At 44.2% G+C, this 20,711-nt stretch overlaps 1 protein-coding gene across 1 annotated transcript in view; it reads left to right on the top strand.

The window, feature by feature from the left end:
• The window catches only part of LOC311135463 (protein O-mannosyl-transferase TMTC2-like), a 159,178-nt gene that overhangs the window by 130,958 nt on the left and 7,509 nt on the right, over positions 1 to 20,711 (top strand). The window contains exons 9-11 of the mRNA XM_084169428.1: positions 916 to 997; positions 3,725 to 3,839; positions 7,980 to 8,043. Coding sequence (XP_084025554.1) covers positions 916 to 997; positions 3,725 to 3,839; positions 7,980 to 8,043 — 261 coding nt within the window. The remainder of the gene's footprint in view (positions 1 to 915; positions 998 to 3,724; positions 3,840 to 7,979; positions 8,044 to 20,711) is intronic.

The following is a 20,711-nucleotide window of genomic DNA, read 5'->3' as shown; positions in this document are numbered from 1 at the left end:
TGAAGTTTGCTAGAGTGCATTTGGATGATCCAGAAGAGGATTGGGAGAATGTCATATGGTCAAATGAAACCAAAATAGAACTTTTTGGTAAAAACTCAATTCGTCGTGTTTGGAGGACAAAGAATGCTGAGTTGCATCCAAAGAACACCATACCTACTGTGAAGCATGGGGGTGGAAACATCATGCTTTGGGGCTGTTTTTCTGCAAAGGGACCAGGACGACTGATCCGTGTAAAGGAAAGAATGAATGGGGCCATGTATCGTGAGATTTTGAGTGAAAACCTCCTTCCATCAGCAAGGGCATTGAAGATGAAACATCGCTGGGTCTTTCAGCATGACAATGGTCCCAAACACACCGCCCGAGCAACGAAGGAGTGGCTTTGTAAGAAGCATTTCAAGGTCCTGGAGTGGCCTAGCCAGTCTCCAGATCTCAACCCCATAGAAAATCTAAGGAGGGAGTTGAAAGTCTGTGTTGCCCAGCGACAGCCCCAAAACATCACTGCTCTAGAGGAGATCTGCATGGAGGAATGGGCCAAAATATCAGCAACAGTGTGTGAAAACCTTGTGAAGACTTACAGAAAACGTTTGACCTGTGTCATTGCCAACAAAGGGTATATAACAAAGTATTGAGAAACTTTTGTTATTGACCAAATACTTATTTTCCACCATAATTTGCAAATAAATTCATTAAAAATCCTACAATGTGATTTTCTGGATATTTTTTTTTCTCATTTTGTCTGTCATAGTTGACGTGTACCTATGATGAAAATTACAGGCCTCTCTCATCTTTTTAAGTGGGAGAACTTGCACAATTGGTGGCTGACTAAATACTTTTTTTCGCCACTGTATATTAAAATGAGCAGCATCGCAACGGCAACAAATACTGACAATTTATTTAATTCCTCTCCCTTCGTAGGGTCAGAAGACTGAAGCAGAGAGGTTCTTTCTGAAGGCCATCCAACTAGACCCCACTAAAGGAAATTGCTATATGCATTACGGTAAGTACTGCCATTCTGGGTCAGTTTCTTTTGATTCACCAACATTATATTAAGGTTATAAATTAAGGAACTATCATGATCCACACACATCAACACAGTCGTGAAGAGGGCACGACAACACCTATTCCCCCTCAGGAGGCTGAAAAGATTTGGCATGGGCCCTCAGATCCTCAAAAAGTTCTACAGCTGCACCATTGAGAGCATCTTGACTGGCTGCATCACCGCTGGGTATGGCAACAGCTTGGCATCCTACCACAAGGAGCTACAGAGGGTAGTGCACACGGCCCAGTACGTCACTGGGGCCGAACTCTCTGTCAACCAGGACCTCTATACCAGGCGGTGTCAGAGGAAGGCCCTAAAAATTGTCAAAGACTCCAGCCACCCAAGTCCTAGGCTGTTCTCTCTGCTACCGCACGACAAGCGGTACCGATGCACCAAGTCTGGAACCAACAGGACCCTGAAAAGCTTCTACCCCAAGCTATAAGACTGCTAAATAGTTAGTTAAATAGTTAACTGTAATATCTGCATTTACCCTTTTTTCACTAATCACTTTTGACTCATCACATATGCTGCTGTTACTGTTTATTATCTATCCCGTTGGTTAGTCACTTTATCTCTACCTATATGTACATATTTACCTTAATTACCTTGTACCTCTGCACATCGACTTTTTTAAATTATTTTTTTAGGGGGTATGTCAGCTTTAATATTGCAGCCAACAAGTGCTCAGCATATGTGGGAACTGCTTCAAGACTGTTGGAAAAGCATTCCAGGTGAAGCTGGTTGAGAGAATGCCAAGAGTGTGCAAAGCTGTCATCAAGGCAAAAGGTGGCTATTTGAAGAATCTTAAATATAAAATATATTTTGATTTGTTTAACACTTCTTTGGTTACTACATGATTCCATATGTGTTATTTCATAGTTTTGATGTCTTCACTATTTTTCTACAATGTAGAAAATAGTAAAAAGAAAGAAAAACCCTTGAATGAGTAGGTGTTCTAAAACTTTTGACCGGTAGTGTATATAGCCGAGTTATCGTTACTCATTGTGTATTTATTCCTTGTGTTATTATTTTTCTATTTATTCCTTGTGTTATTATTATACTTTTTTTCTCCTACTATTTCTCTTATTTCTCTCTCTCTGCATTGTTGGGAAGGGCCCGTAAGTAAGCATTTCACTGTTAGTCTACACCTGTGGTTTAGCATGTGACAAATCACATTTTTTGTTTCCTCTTTGAAATGTACACTACCATTCAAAAGTTTGGGGTCACTTAGAAATGTCCTTGTTTTCGAAAGAAAATTATTTTTTTTGTCCATTCAAATAACATCAAATTGATCAGAAATACAGTGTAGACATTGTTGATGTTGTAAATGGCTATTGTAGCTGGAAACTGCAGATTCTTAATGGAATATCTACATAGGTGTACAGAGGCCCATCAGCAACCATCAGTCCTGTGTTCCAATGGCACATTGTGTTTGCTAATCCAAGTTTATCATTTTAAAAGGCTAATTGTTCATTAGAAAACCCTTTTGCAATTATGTTAGCACAGCTGAAAACTGTTGTGCTGATTTAAAGAAGCAATAAAACGGGCCTTCTTGAGACTAGTTGAGTGTCTTGAGCATCAGCAATTGTGGGTTCGATTACAGGCTCAAAATGGCCAGAAACATGCGAGAAATTGCCAAGAAACTGAAGATCTCGTACAACGCTGTGTACTACTCCCTTCACAGAACAGCGCAAACTGGCACTAACCAGAATAGAAAGAGGAGTGGGAGGCCCCGGTGCACAACTGAGCAAGAGGACAAATACATTAGAGTGTCTAGTTTGAGAAACAGATGCCTCACAGGTCCTCAACTGGCAGCTTCATTAAATAGTACCCACAAAACACCAGTCTCAACGTCAATAAGGAAGAGGCGACTCCGGGATGCTGACCTTCTAGGCAGAGTTGCGAAGAAAAAGCCATATTTCAGACTGGCCATCTTAATCTTTTATTTTTATTGGCAACTCTGCCTAGAAGGTCAGCATCCCGGTGTCGCCTCTTCACTGTTGACGTTGAGACTGGTCTTTCGCGGGTACAATTTAATGAAGCTGCCAGTTGAGGACCTGTTAGGCATCTGTTTTAAGCTGGAGGTGCTCTACAATACATTGGTAATCAGTCAGGGGCGAATCAGTATTTCCTTCACCTAAGGCCTGTAGCAGCAAGGTCTACATTCACAGCTATTTAGGAAAATATACTTGGTTTCACCCAGTGGTTCTGAGCATGGTACAGTAGTGGAGCCCACCAAAATTAACAGGCTATTAATTCCTCCGCAAACCTGACCCTTTCCGAGTGGTCCGACCCCAGTTCGTGCCTCCTTCAGGGGTCCACACTCTAGCGTCATTAGGGAGGTCTACAAAGGCCCTGCTCGATATTTCAGCTGCACCTCAGACGTACAGAACTCAGTTCTCCAGCCAGGCCGACGCACATGTAAGAGATACATTCCTATCACAATCCTACTAATTGAACAAATGGGCCTGAGTGATGGCCAAGAGTGATGGTACGCTCCACTCGTATCTTGTGTTTCCGCAAATCACTTTTAGGGCGGACAGCGGCTTGCCTATCTCCCCTGGCCAAAGGCAATATCCCAGCCACTATTCATCCCGCTCTAGGAATACATCCACAAATCGCGTTTTAACGCAGTGTTCCTGTTCTCTCTCCTTCCCTTTCCTTTCCCCCTCTGGCTGCTCCCAGGTCAGTTTTTGTTGGAGGAGTCTCGTCTGCTGGAAGCGGCTGAGATGGCGGAGAAGGCAGCTCGTCTGGACAGCGGGGAGTTTGATGTGGTCTTCAGCGCAGCCCACATGCTCAGGTGAGTGTTGGATGGGACAGATACACTGAGATGGAGGGGAGGGGACAAGGGCTGGGGGGGAGGGATGGAGGGAGGGAGAGCGTCTACTGTCTTTACGCTTTATTCCAGGGCTTACAGCTCTCCTCTGCCAGTGTGATTTACTTGGCCGGCTGCTGTAATCCCCTTCTCTACTGCAGCGAGCGGTAGCCAGGGAGCTGCAGTCTTAGTGCGGCTCGCGGATACGTGCCTGCCTCTGCGCTCCCTCTGCTGTTCCTGTCTTATTCATGAAAAGCCAGTTCCAAACCAGAGCAAGGTTCAGCAGCGCGGTGTCTGTCTCACAGCTCTCCTGGAAGCTGCAAGGTGTTGTGTTTCAAGGCACAAGGCGCAAGTGCAAATTTGTAAATAGAGGAACATGCCCATTTAGAATATGCCACACAGACTGTGGGAGCTCAATTTAGAGCCAACAATATTATATTTCCTAGTTTGGAGATTTTCCCTTGTTTAGACTTATCATGGTTAATCAGGGGTTTTCTGTGTGAGGATTACTACTGCTGGCTGTGGGAAATTACGACCACTAAAACAGTTAATGCGATGTCTTGAATCATTGTGCTTCGGTTCACTCTCTTGACCAAAGACAGAAAGAGGCCATGTCATGCAGCTGTGTATAATGTCTTTATCCAGCTGGTTTTCACATGGTGGCCCACTGCACAGCACTCTGATCCAGGGGGATGTGCACCACCAGCATCCCAGCCGTCCATGCTTTACAGAGCCTCTTCCAGGGTCCAGACCCATGGCTGTTAAAGAGGGACTCCCCACCGCCGCGCTGGCATGGGGTCTCTCTCCTCTGGAACTCATGTTCTTTATGTGTTTGTCTTGGAACCAAGACGTGGAAGGCCCTCGGTTGGTGGGGGATATTAGTGAATCTGAACAGGGGAGGGAGAGGGTGGGGAGGGGAGGAGTCGACTTTAAGATGTGCAAACCTTCTCTTATTGCTCTCTGGGGCCCTTGGTCTTTGACAAGTTTACTTCCTCGCTATCCATTTCCCCCGGCCTTCTTTAAACAATCAGCACGTTATTCCAAACCTTCGTCCGGGTCTACAGATCAGCGGCAGCAGCCAGCAGGCGAGGCGAAGGAAAGGGAAAGGAAGGTTGGCTGAGTGCTAACTCCCAGGGGAATGTGCTAATGCTGCCCTTTAAGTGCTAAAATCCCTCTGCAAGCCAGACCCACTGTTCACTGGCTATGTGGCGTCACAACACTGTTCTGGGAACCCAGATCTGTTTGACAGAATGAACGAGGAACAATTGTGTAACGTTTGTGTAACAAGTGTGTCTTGTTGCTCGAGACAGATGGGCTAGATGTCGTTAGTACACAGATCGTACACTGCCAGTTGTTGCTGAAACAATTAGTTCATGAAATCATCTGTATTTTTTTAAGTAAGTAATAGTGTCAGCCGTGTGATTTGTGTGTCTGTGCATCTGCACTGGGGTTAATAAACCATCTTTAGATGACCAACTGTCAGGGCTCAAAGACAGAAGGCTCAGCGGTCGTGTTGCTGATGTAAAATATGGTCCAACATCGTTTCATCCAGGGAGTTATTTATTTTCATTCACTCATAATCCCTTTTCTCCCTCCGTCTCTTCCTTTCCGGGCTCTTCTAGTTCTCCTCTCTCGCCTCTCTTCCCAGCAGCTGTATCTCAGAGGACAGGTCTAACCGAAGGTAGAAGTTTAGGTTGTTTTCTCCCATTGTGCTTGTCGTGCTTTCACAACCCACTATCCCCAGGCAATCCTTTGCCACTCATATTAAAGATCTTGTTTGTCTGGTGACAATGGTGTGGCAGTTCTCCAGTCTGATAATGATGTGTTTATAGACCTGAAAATGATTGCCGTTATCACAACACATGGTTACGGTCACGGTTAGACAGCAAACCCATCTTTGTCAATACTGTACATTTTCTGTAACTTAATATTTTCTGGATTTTTGGTATGGGGCACTATTTAAGTTACTTTTTAAAGAATATTTATTAAACAGTTCAATGAGGTTAAGCAAGTATTTATTGTTGAGCAAAGAAGGAATACTGCTTTGTATGATGGTCATTTAGTGTGAGCTATTTGTTTATTCAACTTGACAAATGATGATTCTTGCTGCTTAATAGCGGTTTTAGCTCGGGCTCTGCTTCCTGGAGTTGAACAAAGACAGGGTGTTTGAGTTTTCATTGTGAGGACTTGTGAATAGCCATGACACACACCAGTTCCTACACAAAGGCCTTGAACTAAAGTGTATCAATAATTATTTGAGGTAAGCAGTGCTCTCTGCACTGAGGAATGATTCTCAATGAGTCTCAGTGATTCTCCACCCTCGTTAGTGCTGGAGATACAGTATTACAGATGCAGAAGACAAGCTGTGATCTATACATCAGTCATTCTTCCTGAGCTTGATCATGTCATGTCCGTCCAAAACGTATATCATATCAGTTCACGCCATAGAGACTCATTCACCCCACCACTGGTGTTACCTCATAGGGAAAGCATCCACTCCCCTTGTCTGTTGACCAGCCATTACCACTGTGGCTTAACGGCAATGTTGGTCACATATGGAGCTTAATGGTCTGTTTGTTTTGAAACGAGCCACAAGGGTATCAAGTGTCGTTTCTTGGAGTCATTTGTTTTTGTATGTCTTTTTTGTTTAGTTTAATCCCCCCCTAAGAATACACAATGACTCGTTCTCTTACCTTATGGAGTACAAACCGTTTTAGCATCTCAAATGTGATTGACTGATTTGGCAGAATGAACATTTCATGAGGGAAAGCCATCCCTACAGCTGAAAATTGGGGTGTTTTAAATATCATTGTCGGGTGCTGGAGAGAACTTGCATTTTTGCTATTATTAGAATTGCATGCTGTATGCTAATAATGCAGACTAACATTAGATGAAGATACCAAAACTGCTTCTCTTGCCTCAATCATGTCATATTCTGATGACAGTTCAACAGGAATAGGACAGCACTTATGCACTGTGGTATGACATGTAGCTCAGGTATTAGCTCTTTTGACAGACTGTGAGATTTCGTTCTGGGTTTAGAGATTACTCAGGTATAGATATCTTTGGGGTGTTGTCATGCTAGTTGTGGAATGTGAAAATGGCCATATATCGCAGCCATATGGAGGAGGATACCTTAATAGGACCAGACAGGCTTAATGGAAGCCCAGTTCAGTTCAGATGGTCTCGCTTTCATCATTATGACTCAGGGCTCCGGAGCCAGCCGTCCTTGACTCCGTCCTTGACTGTGTCAAAGTTAAACTGTTTGCAATGAGACAATTGCTACCATCAGTGAAATGCAGCTGCGGGTTGTAAAAATGATTCCTGGGTTATAGGAATATTAATAAACGGAAAAGCTCTTGGCCAAAGGGAAAGAGACACAGTCAGGTACGATGGTAATCTAAGCGTACTGGCGTAGTGTATTGTGCACGTAGATGATGAGCATATGGAAGATATTCTTGTTTTGACTGGAGTTTTTATTGGAGCGTCTACAAACTCTAAATACTTCTAGTCTTCTGGGATTCGCAGGAGGACCGTCTGTCTAGAGGTGCCTTTACCTTAAAATATGTTTTTCACTGTCTTTCATTGTATGATTTGTTGTTGTATTTGTGGCTTCCGTAACCATCCTTTACAATTTGATTAGATATGATAATCGTATGTGCCCAATTCTTTTGCATGGAATTTTGTGTTAATCTTCTTCCTAGGCCTAAAATCCTCCCAACCCCACTGACCTTCAGTACCAAAAACAATAGATGTTTTTACACAGAAGACAGGGGACTTTGAAGTTATGTTTGTTCTTACTAAGGCAGTGGTTGATGAGAGGCCTATTTTAATGACACACAGGTCAAAGGTCATGACACAAAGGTCACAACCCAGGATATAATGAAAACAACCAGGGCATGCTGTACACCACTCAGCATGGGGTGCTGTCTGCTGAAAGGCCTGGAAACAAACTGCTTGTTTCATTGACTCCTCTAATTTCTACACGGCATTCTCTCCTCAGCCTGGCCTCACTGACCCCGGAGCAGCAGTAAACAGACAGAGTTCAAGGTCCCCTCTGAACCCTCTGAAGTTCAAAGAAATAAAGATGAGTGATGATTGCTTTTTTTTTGCTTTCCTTTGCAGACAAGCCAGTCTCAACGACGCAGCCGAGAAGTATTACGGACGGGCAGCCAGCATAAGACCCAACGTGAGTATATCAACCTTTAATTACCCTTTATTACTCAACATGATGGACACTGTCTGCAATCACTGTCTGGGTGGCTCTCTGGCCAATCACTGACTGGTTGGCTGTCTGGCCAATCACTGGCTGGGTGGCTCTCTGGACAATCACTGGCTGAATGACTCTCTGGCTAATCACTGGCTGCGTGGCTCTCTGGCCAATCACTGGCTGGGTAGCTCTCTGGCCAATCACTGGCTGGGTGGCTCTCTGGCCAATCACTGTCTTGCCTGTTTCCTCACAATGGCCTTTATTGTCAAAGGAGTCATCTGAGTTTCGAGAAAGACATGGGTTAAGTTGTCCAGAGCTGTAAGGTTTGTGTGTGCAGCATCAATCAATGACTTCAAAGGAGGGGCCATTTTAGGGGGGTCAGATTGAAAGGAATAATGATAATAACACTTAGTCACAGGGCTTTGGTGAATGGATAATTAATAGACCCAAATAGTTGAGTAGGCTATCGTTTGACAACACAAATTTGACTTTGTTTGAACTGCAGTGGGGGAAAGAATGTTTGGCCTCTGTGGTCTTAATGTTAGTTCCTGATTGGAAGAATTCACTTGTCAAGGAACAATCAAAGTGTGTCTGGACAGTGTCAACCGACGTTGATGTTTGATTCAGCCAACGGAAATGTTTCCTGTACATACAAACGTACAAAATACACAATTTACACGGTTTACCCACTATGTTTATGTAATTGTAGTGAGTAAAAACGTTGATTATTTGTTTAACTGTGTGCAAATATCTGTGTAGCTTCACAAACTCCCACCCTTTTAGAGCAGCACAATCCTCATTATTGTCATAGTTCAACTAAATGCATTAATAGAGACCATACACCAAAGAGTGGGAGGTAAAGTGTGGAGCTCATTTCCATAACTCAGTGCTACTAATAGTATAGACCCCCAGACAGTCCCCGCTGTGAAGACACTGTGATTGTTGTATAGTAACACAGTTATTCTATTCATTTTTTAAATTTATTTAACCTTTATTTAACCAGGCAAGTCAATTAAGAACTAATTATTATTTACAATGATGGCCTACCACAGCAAACAGGAAAAAGGAAAGAGCATAATGTATTTAGTGTTGAAGCTATGCAAACTATCCAACCTTACTGGTAAAAGTGCTATCTACAATTTTAATATTTCTTGTTTGTGATGCTTTAAGTGTGAGAACCACCATTTGGTCAGAACATTGGCTGAGATCAGAGCAATATATTTAGAGAGTTAGGCCAACTTTTAGAATTTTGAATATTGTTCTAACTCTAGACATTCAGTTACATAGCATTGTTTAAATATTCCCCATGTAATGTAAATAGGGAGCTAACATGGCTGCCATAGAATGTTGTAGTGTCATGTAAATGAATCATAATGCAGAAACGACATTGGCCCAACTGTCTAAATAGGTCGTTATCAATAAAATGTCACTATAAGGTGCACAGCGTTCGATTTGCCTTCTGGGGGGCAAGGAGACTCCCAGCTCCGCTAAAACCATTGACAGCTGCATGCCGTTTTCAAGGTATTGTTAAATAAATGTTAACAATTTGGTTTTAATATCATCACCTCTTGAAAAGCATAGTCAGAACTACACATTTCGCACATTTAGCTCTTTAAATCACTGAGGTAAAATTATTTTTATATTGGATATTCAGTGGATATTAGGTTTTCTCTCGTCAATAGCTATTGAAGCAAGCGTGCCATAACTATGAAGATGGTATATTCTGAATCAGGGGTGGGATCGAGAAAAATCCACAACAATTTTTTTAATAATAATAATACGATTTCGGATTTCAATCTTCAATAGCTGGATGGACAAAAATTTATTTAAATTGTGATTTTATTATTTTTGGTGGGGGGGGGGGGGGGGGGGGGGCTTTCAATCTTCAATAGCTCTCACACAAAACGTGCCATGACTATGAAAATTATACACTGCTCAAAAAAATTAAGGGAACACTAAAATAACACATCCTAGATCTGAATGAATGAAATAATCTTATTAAATATTTTTTTCTTTACATAGTTGAATGTGCTGACAACAAAATCACACAAAAATTATCATGTATCAACCCATGGAGGTCTGGATTTGGAGTCACACTCAAAATTAAAGTGGAAAACCACACTACAGGCTGATCCAACTTTGATGTAACGTCCTTAAAACAAGTCAAAATTAGGCTCAGTAGTGTGTGTGGCCTCCACGTGCCTGTATGACCTCCCTACAATGCCTGGGCATGCTCCTGATGAGGTGGCGGATGGTCTCCTGAGGGATCTCCTCCCAGACCTGGACTAAAGCATCCGCCAACTCCTGGACAGTCTGTGGTGCAACGTGGCGTTGGTGGATGGAACGAGACATGATGTCCCAGATGTGCTCAATTGGATTCAGGTCTGGGGAACGAGCGGGCCAGTCCATAGCATCAATGCCTTCCTCTTGCAGGAACTGCTGACACACTCCAGCCACATGAGGTCTAGCATTGTCTTGCATTAGGAAGAACCCAGGGCCAACCGCACCAGCATATGGTCTCACAAGGGGTCTGAGGATCTCATCTCGGGACCTAATGGCAGTCAGGCTACCTCTGGCGAGCACATGGAGGGCTGTGCGGCCCCCCAAAGAAATGCCACCCCACACCATGACTGACCCACCGCCAAACCGGTCATGCTGGAGGATGTTGCAGGCAGCAGAACGTTCTCCACAGCGTCTCCAGACTCTGTCACGTCTGTCACATGTGCTCAGTGTGAACCTGCTTTCATCTGTGAAGAGCACAGGGTGCCAGTGGCGAATTTGCCAATCTTGGTGTTCTCTGGCAAATGCCAAACGTCCTGCACGGTGTTGGGCTGTAAGCACAACCCCCACCTGTGTACGTCGGGCCCTCATACCACCCTCATGGAGTCTGTTTCTGACTGTTTGAGCAGACACATGCACATTTGTGGCCTGCTGGAGGTCATTTTGCAGGGCTCTGGAAGTGCTCCTCCTGCTCCTCCTTGCACAAAGGCGGAGGTAGCGGTCCTGCTGCTGGGTTGTTGCCCTCCTACGGCCTCCTCCACGTCTCCTGATGTACTGGCATGTCTCCTGGTAGCGCCTCCATGCTCTGGACACTACGCTGACAGACACAGCAGACCTTCTTGCCACAGCTCGCATTGATGTGCCATCCTGGATGAGCTGCACAACCTGAGCCACTTGTGTGGGTTGTAGACTCCGTCTCATGCTACCACTAGAGTGAAAGCACCGCCAGCATTCAAAAGTGACCAAAACATCAGCCAGGAAGCATAGGAACTGAGAAGTGGTCTGTGGTCACCACCTGCAGAACCACTCCTTTATTGGGGGTGTCTTGCTAATTGCCTATAATTTCCACCTGTTGTCTATTCCATTTGCACAACAGCATGTGAAATGTATTGTCAATCAGTGTAGCTTCCTAAGTGGACAGTTTGATTTCACAGAAGTGTGATTGACTTGGAGTTACATTGTGTTGTTTAAGTGTTCCCTTTATTTTTTTGAGCAGTGTATATCAAAAACTAAAAAAAAAAAAAAAACTAAATGTAAATAAACATCCTTCCGTGATTCAGAATATAAGATTGTCATAGTCATGGCATGCTTTGTCTAAGAGCTATTGAAGATTCAAAGCAAAATAAATAAATAATATTTTTTTTAAGTGGATTTTTGTCCTTCCTCCCCTGATTCTGAATATATAATTTTCATTGTCATGGCACAGTTTGTGTAAGAGCTAATGAAGATTGAAATCTGAAATATAATAATTTGGAGGAAAAAAAAAGTTATGTTCTTTTCCATCCACCCTTGATTCTAAATATACCATCTTCATCACGTGTCAAACTCATTCCATGGAGGGCCGAGTGTCTGTGGGTTTTCGCTCCACACTTGTACAGTACTTGATTGATGAATTAAGCTCACTAATTAGCGGTGGTGTAAACTTTTACTTTTACTTCACTACATTCCTAAAGAAAATTATGTACTTTTTACTCCATACATTTTCCCTGACACCCAAAAGTACTTGTTACATTTTTAATGCTTAGCAGGACAGGAAAATGGTATAATTCACACACTTATCAAGAGAATATCCCTGGTCATCCCTACTGCGTCTAATCTGGTGGACTCACTAAACACGTTTGTAAATTATGTCTGAGTGTTGGAGCATGCCCCTGGCTATCCATAACGAAAAAAGAAAATGGTGCCGTCTGGTTTGCTTAATAAAAGGAATTTGAAATGATTTTTTCTTTTACTTTTGATACTTAAGTATATTTTAGCAATTACATTTACTTTTGATACTTAAGTATATTTAAAACCAAATACTTTTAGACTTTTACTCAAGTAGAATGTTACTGGGTGAATTTCACTTTTACTTTAGTCATTTTCTATTAAGGTATCTTTACTTTTACTCAAGTATGACAATTGGGTACTTTTTCCACCACTGCTAATTAGTAAGGAACTCCCCTCACCTGGTTGTCTAGGTCTTAATTGAATGGAAAAACCAAAAACCCATAGACACTAGGCCCTCAATGGAATGAGTGTGACACCCGAGAGAAAATCGAAAATCGAACGAATATCCAATATAACTAATTTGAACTCGGTCTATAAATCAGAGTTATACAGCAAGTAACTGCATGCTTTTCATGATCAGTAACCATCAATTGATCATGTAATTTCAGATACGTGAGGGTAGCCTCACGATATGTCTCAATATTGGCCACCATTAATTTGATATTTAAGTGATATAAAATAAAAGTTAACTATACCTGACAAGTATGAGTGGTTTATGTTAATTTCCAATGCTTTGTGAGTTCTACCTGTCAAGCAGCAGAAGGGCGCATTTGCCGATGTACTAGCTGATTATTTACTTTGCAAGCTACCGGTAGAAACTTTGTACAGTTGGCTAAACATAGTGGTAAGTAGTCCTAATGTACTTTTTTCTACAACCAACGTAGGCCTACCTAGCGAAGTTAGCTAACATTTTCCCCTTTTCAACATTTAATCACGATTGCTGCTGACAGACATGATAGGCTACATTGACTGATGGACCACGTCAAATTGACTAGCTATCTAGCTAATAACAGATTCACGTCTATATGGCTAGTTAACAGGCTAACTTTCAGGGGATAAACTAGATGGCTATATCTAAATATTGTTTGATTTGTTTGCCATCTATAGTGGTGATGACAGTAGTCCGACTGACAACTTTACCAAGACGAGGACTTGCCGATGTCAAGCTCTTTCCAAAAGCCTAATCTGTCACGATCGTTCATGAACGATAAGAACCAAGGCGCAGCGTGATATGCATTCATATTTATTTCACGAATAAACGCACAACCAAAACAACAAACGAACGTGACGTCGAAGGTAGACAAATAACATACCTCACACGGAACAAGATCCCACCACTGACTGGTGCCAAAAGGCTGCCTAAGTATGGTCCCCAATCAGAGACAACGAGCTACAGCTGCCTCTGATTGGGAACCAAACCGGCCAACATAGATCTACACATAATAGATATTCACCATAGAAATAAACACAACACAGAAACTACACACCCTGGCTCAACATTTAAGAGTCCCCAGAGCCAGGGCGTGACAGTACCCCCCCCCCCCCCCCCCCCCCAAAGGTGCGGACTCCGACTGCGCAACCTAAACATAACAGGGTAGGGGCCGGGTGGGCATTCCGCCTCGGAGGCGGATCCGGCTCCGGGCGTGACCACCACCTTTTATCCGCCTCCCTGTTGCGCCCCTGGTCTGGTCTGGAACCGCTGACTGGAGCTGGACCCGACGATGGTGGATCGAACTGCTCTGGCTCCGGAGTGGAGCCGCTGACCGGAGCTGGATCGGGCACCGGTGGAGCGGACTGCTCTGGCTCCGGAGTGGAGCCGCTGACCGGAGCTGGACTGGACCCCGGTGGAGCGGATTGCTCTGGCTCCGGAGTGGAGCAACTGACATGTGCCGGACCAGGCACCGGTGGAACAGGCACAGGCCGTGCCGGACTGGACACACGCACCACTGGCTTGGTGCGGGGAGTAGGAACGAGCCGGACCTGGCTGATGACGCGCACCCTTGGCTTGGTGCGGGGAGTAGGAACGGGCCGGACTGGGCTGACGACGCGCACCACTGGCTTCGTGCGGGGAGCAGGAACAGGCCGGGCCGGGCTGGCGACGCGCCCCACTGGCTTGGTGCGAGGGACAGGCACAGGTCGGACCGGGCTGGCGACGCGCACCACTGGCTTGGTACGAGGGACAGGAACAGGACGGACCGGACTGGTGACGCGCACCCTTGGCTTGGTGCGGGGAGTAGGAACGAGCCGGACCTGGCTGATGATGCGCATCCTTGGCTTGGTGCGGGGAGCAGGAACAGGCCGGGCCGGGCTGGCGACGCGCCCCACTGGCTTGGTGCGAGGGACAGGCACAGGTCGGACCGGGCTGGCGACGCGCACCACTGGCTTGGTACGAGGGGCAGGAACAGGCCGGGCTGGGCTGGCGACGCGCACCACTGACTTGGTGCGAGGGACAGGAACAGGACGGACCGGGCTGGTGACGCGCACCACTGGCTTGATGCGAGGAGCAGGAACGGACCGAACCGTACTGGGAACACACACCACTGGCTTAGTGCGGGAAGCAGGAACGGGCCGGACCGGACTGGCGACACGCACCACTTGATTGGTGCGAGGAGCGGGACTGGGTTCCTTCATTAACCCCCGCTCCTTCTGCTGCCTAACCAGCTCCTCTCGCCGTGCCTCTACACTTTCCTTCTGCTCCCTCTGAACCAATGACCCCCCTAATCTGGTGGCCTCCTCTGCTAAACTGCGGAACCGCTCTATCGCGGCCTCCTGCTGCCTCGTCGTCCACGGCGTGAGCCCCCCCCCTAACATTTTTGGGGGATTGTCTCTCCACCGTGATCAGGGCCTCCCTCCTTCTTGCCAGCCTCTCGCTCATCTCCTCCCAAGTCCATCCTCTCTGCTCCTCCTCGGCACACTGCGTGGTCCAGGATTGGTGGGATCTTCTGTCACGATCGTTCATGAACGAGAAGGACCAAGGCGCAGCGTGATATGCATTCATATTTATTTCACGAATAAACGCACAACCAAAACAACAAACGAACGTGACGTCCAAGGTAGACAAATAACATACCTCACACGGAACAAGATCCCACCACTGACTGGTGCCAAAAGGCTGCCTAAGTATGGTCCCCAATCAGAGACAACGAGCTACAGCTGCCTCTGATTGGGAACCAAACCGGCCAACATAGATCTACACATAATAGATATTCACCATAGAAATAAACACAACACAGAAACTACACACCCTGGCTCAACATTTAAGAGTCCCCAGAGCCAGGGCGTGACATAATCTCTAATGAAGCAAGCTAAATGACACATGTTGTTTGCTTAGCTAAATGGATAGACTACCCTCACGTGTCTGAAAATACATGATCAATTGATGTTTACTGATCATGAAAAGCATGCAGTTACTTGCTGTATAATGCTAAATGTGGAATGCTCTTCAAGAGATGATGATATTAAAACCAAATAGTTATAACATTTATTTAACAATCCCTTGAAAACGGCACGTAGTTGTCAATGGTTTTAGTCGAGCTGGGGATTTCCTTGCCCCCCAAATCGAACGCTCTGCACCCGTATTGTGACGTTGTATTGATAATGACCTATACATGGCTCTGGCTATACATTTGCCCTCAGAGCAGCAAGATGATTGTCTTTCCTATGTATTTCAGGAACAGATTATAATATTCACATTTTAGTCTCTTGGCATCCACAAATATGTAAAAATGCATTTGATGCATCCAAGTCCAAAAACAGAGGCTGTTTCAGCCCAATGCGGTCACATTGTTGGGATGCCTCCCTTGCCATTTGGCCTGCTTACAGTGGAGGCTAGATAATGATTGAGGATGTTCATCCATCTTCCCTAGTATTACCCTTTGTTCTCTCTGATGTGACTTGACTTGGACCATGTTCCTGTCTATCTTCATTTGTGATTGCATGCTATGCTTCAGCTTCTGTATAGCTTGACTGCTTGACTTAGCTTGACTGCCAAGCACTGGCATTTTCATATTATATTAAGTCCACGTGTCCGTTCACTTTACTTAGGACTGGACGATTGGCTTAACTCAAGGGCTTTGGTGCCTCAACCCTCCCCTTCTCCTTCTGTTCAGAGACCAGCCTATCAAAGGCTTGCTTTGGTCACCATACAATTACAGCATCTGTAGTCTTTACATTTGCCAGGCCAATTAGATATGGTCCCTATGCTTTCTATTTACAGTGGCATAAAATAGGTTTATGGCCAGTCATTGCTCCCTCATCATCATACTCCCATGGCTTTAAGCAGCTGTTTCTTCTGAGGTCCGGCTAATATACTCCACATCTGGTGATGCTTCCATTACGACTACATGCCAGAGGAAAGGTTTGGCGTAGGGGGGTGGAGGATCGCTGGGGCGGGAAGGGGGATCTTTTGAAGCTTGACTGGAGCAGGACTAAAAGGAAAAGAAGGAAGAGAACGAAGAGCAGTAGAATCCCTACCCAGGAGTCCTTGCACACCCTTATCTCTCATGTGTCTTGTCTGAGGCTGTGGATATAAAGGCCTAGCCTGTGATGGTATTTCATTGTGTTCAGTCCGAGGAGCCAGAGGTGTTCTCCTCCAGGGGTCACAGCTTTTACTTCCCCTGATTCTTCCTCCCCAGACAGCTGGTTTCAATTTGTCTTCCTCAAGACAGTTTGATTAAATCAATCCCTAAAACATGTTTACACACTTTCGCAACCCCCCCCCCCCCCCCCCCCCCCGCTTTCTCTCTCTCTCTCTCTCTCTCTCTCGTTCTCGCTTTCACTCTTTCATTCTCTCTCTCTGTCACACACACATCCACACACACAAATATTATGGTGAAGTACAGAGAGTTGCAAATCGTTATCCAGATTTTCATATCGTCATACCGGCCATCTCTCATCCCGGTAGGATTTACAGTATTACCTGCATATCACACAAGGGGTTGCTAAAAACGCAAGAAAAGCCCATCAGGCCTCTATTACCAGAATGCTAACAAAACTAACTAATAGCGCAATCACATAGACACTGTTAGCTAAAGCTAACGAGCGAAAACTAACAAAACTAATTGCAAAGACAGGCAAATCCAGCTCATAAAGTTATATAAGCATAGCTAGTAGCTACCGAATGTCATTTTCAGTGAGTGTAGATAATTACAAGCAAACGTCAACGAGAGAAATTGTACAAATGGACAAAGTTGTGATGCATGCTTTTCTGAAGGAATAGCAGCATGTGTACATGGAGCAGAGGGGAGAAGAACAGAGGAGAGAAAAAAAACGCTAGTAGGAAGCACAGGGGAAATATGGCACCTGAACAGATAACTCATCCAGAGCTCTTAGACTTCTGGCAGAAAGCCATTATAAGATATCTGATGGCAAACAGTTAGTAGTGAATTGCATACAAGTGTAACTTCATCACCTTTTGAGACTCGTCGATAGATATAGAACGCTATGGACACACTAGCTCCCGCATTCTCCCGTTGTGCTATTTACAAACAAACACATGACTGGCTCAACTGTTCTGGGGAACTATGATAAGCTTAATCTCCTAAGGTATTGCACAAGTTGACTGCAGGAATTAGCTACAAATATTCAAATAAATAGTTTTGACAGTATTGATGGTATTGAAAAACCATCCCGTGGCTTTTTCCAAATACCCCAGTATACGGTATACCGCCCAAGCCTACAACCAACCCAACATTGAACACGTTGGCTTTATTGGAGCCAAAAATTAGCTCTACAAACCTCAGTTTGCAGTGATGTCCTTTAGTTTCTAGCATTCAGACACATGAAGATCAAAGAAACAGGCCCCAGATTGAAAACAAACATTTCTATAGTGCCGTTTGTTTTACCTCCATATGGGCTGTGGGTTGTTACCTCTGTTTGGGAGATTGCTGAAACAGGAGCCACCCACTGTCTCTGACTGTGGTTTAGATGACTCGTCCATCTCTCCTCTGAGTGTATCAGTCAGGCTAACCAGTCAGGCCAACCGCAGTGCAGTGGGAATCTACATTGGTGATGCGGGGAATTCCACCTCACACACAATCGGACCACTGCAACACCACAGAAGAACAATGACATACATGTAGCCGGTATATCACCACTACCAATGTGTGGCCCTTTCATAACACATTTTAGTTATGTGCTTTTTTATAAAGGAGTTCAATTTCGTTGTGGTCAGTTTTGGTTATAATTTTCTGGGGTCTAGTTAAAAAGCTCCATCCTGCAAATTGGTTCCTAAACCTATCAATTGCAGGGTCAACTACAGGGTAATTTATTACTTAAGCCAGTAAAAAATTACCATAACCGTTTAACCATGAAATCTGGCTGCTCATGTGATTTAAACGTATAGAAATGTTTTTACTTCTTCTGCTAGGGGATATTGCTTTAGCTACAAAAGTATCAGTCCCGCAGTCTGTGGTTACCGAAGCACTTCTAAGATGAAATCACAAATGTTTTTTTTTCTGGCAATTAAACGCTTTAACACATTGGAGAAAGCGGGAGTGGGAATTCCTGGTCAGGCCAGCCTTTACTTTGGCCCTGACCACTGTAGCCAATGTGTTTTCTTATGTCCGTTAAGGGACACACAGGGCTCTCTAAGGGACAATGAAATTATTCCACAGGCAAGTTTGATTTATTTTTCAATTTAATTCCCCCTATGAGAGGAGAGGTGCTATTGGATATATTGTTCCCATCAAAATGCTCGTGCATGGAGCATCACTCATCTAACCTTGACACTGGAAAAACAGAGATGATGAGTGTCTTAGACCGGAGTAGAACAGCCCAGAGCAAAGCAGAGCTGAACACGACTGTTACTGCAGGTAGTACAGCTCAGATTACTGTGGACAAAGCAAGACAAATGGCCAGACAATGGGAGAGTGTCTGTTGTTTTAATGTCCATGACTCCGGGACCTCATTCATGACAAGATGACCAAAAATGCCTTAAGTGTAGTTCACTGTCAGGTAAGACATACAGGTAACTGCCAAAATAAAGAAAACACTTGAGTAAATGAGGGATACTAAGTATTCAAAGCAGGTGCTTCCACACAGGTGTGGTTCCTGAGTTAATTAAGCATTTAATATCCCATCATGCTTATGGTCATGTATAAAAACAAATGCCCAGTTGGCCATTATTTTGGCTACCATGGCTAGAAGAAGTGAACTCAGTGACTTTGAAAGAGGGGTCTCAAAGGAGCATCGAGGGTTTAAACACTGAGCTATAATAAGAACTGGAGACTGCGTCCAAGATGTCTGACCGTTGTTTTAAAGGTAATCTATTTTTGAATTTGTATTCTGTATTTATTATGGATCCCCATAATTATGGCAGCAGCTATTCTTCATGGGGTCCAGCAAAAATTAAAGCAGTAATATACATTATTATACCATTTTTAAACATTAAAATACATTTTACAACAGATTTCACAATACATTAAGTGTGTGTCCTCCAGCCACTACTCTACTACAATCCATGTGTATGTGTGTGTATAGTGTGTATGTTGTGTGTGTTTGTATGTGTGTGTTTGTACCTGTGTGTGTGACTCTTGACAGTCCTCACTGTTCTATAAGGTGTATTTTTTAATCATTTTTTTCAAGTGGAATAGAGTTCGATGTAGCCATGGCTCTATGTAGTACTGTGCGCCTCCCATAGTCTGTTCTGGACTTGGGGACTGTGAAGAGACCTCTGGTGGCATGTCTTGTGGGGTATGCATGGGTGTCGGAGCTGTGTGCTAGTAATCTAAATAGACTGTTCGGTGCATTCAACATGTCAATACTTCTTATAAAAACAAGTAGTGATGAAGTCAATCTCTCCTCCACTTTGAGCCATGAGATTGGAATGCAAATTATTAATGTTAGCTCTACGCGTACATTTAAGGGCCAGCCATGCTGCCCTGTTCTGGGCCAGTTGTAATTTTCCCAAGTCTCTCTTTGTGGCACCTGACCACATGACTGGGCAGTAGCCAAGGTGCAACAAAACTAGGGCCTGTAGGACCTGCCTTGTTGATATTGTTGTTAAGGAGGCAGAGCAGCGCTTTATTGTGGACAGAACTCTCCCCATTTTAGCTACTGTTGCATCAATATGTTTTGACCATAACCGTTTACAATCCAGGGTTACTCCAAGCAGTTTAGTCTCCTCAACTTGCTCAATTTCCACATTATCCATTGCAATATTTAGTTGAGGTTTAGGATTTAGTGAATGATTTGTCCCAAATACAATGCTTTTAGTTTTTGAAATATTTAGGACTAACTTATTTCTCGCCACCTGTTCTGAAGCTGACTGCAGCTCTTTGTTAAGTGTTGCAGTGATTTCACTTGCTGTAGTAGCTGATGTGTATAGTGTTGAGTCATCTGCATACATAGACACACAGGCTTTACTCAAATCCAGTGGCGCAGGTCATTAGTAATGATTGAAAAAAGTAAGGGGCCTAGACAGCTGCCCTGGGGAATGCCTATTTCTGCCTGGATTATGTTGGAGAGGCTACCATTAAATAACACCCTCTGTGTTCTGTTAGACAGGTAACTCTCAATCCACAGTATAGCAGTAAAGCCATAACAGATATGTTTTTCCAGCAGCATACTACACTACTGTTCAAAAGTTTGGGGTCATT

Source organism: Coregonus lavaretus (genome assembly GCF_964263955.1).
Source record: "Coregonus lavaretus genome assembly, chromosome: 9".
In the NCBI taxonomy this organism is placed as follows: domain Eukaryota; kingdom Metazoa; phylum Chordata; class Actinopteri; order Salmoniformes; family Salmonidae; genus Coregonus; species Coregonus lavaretus.
Note: the sequence above shows the minus strand (reverse complement) of the source record. Positions and strands in the feature narration are given on the sequence as shown.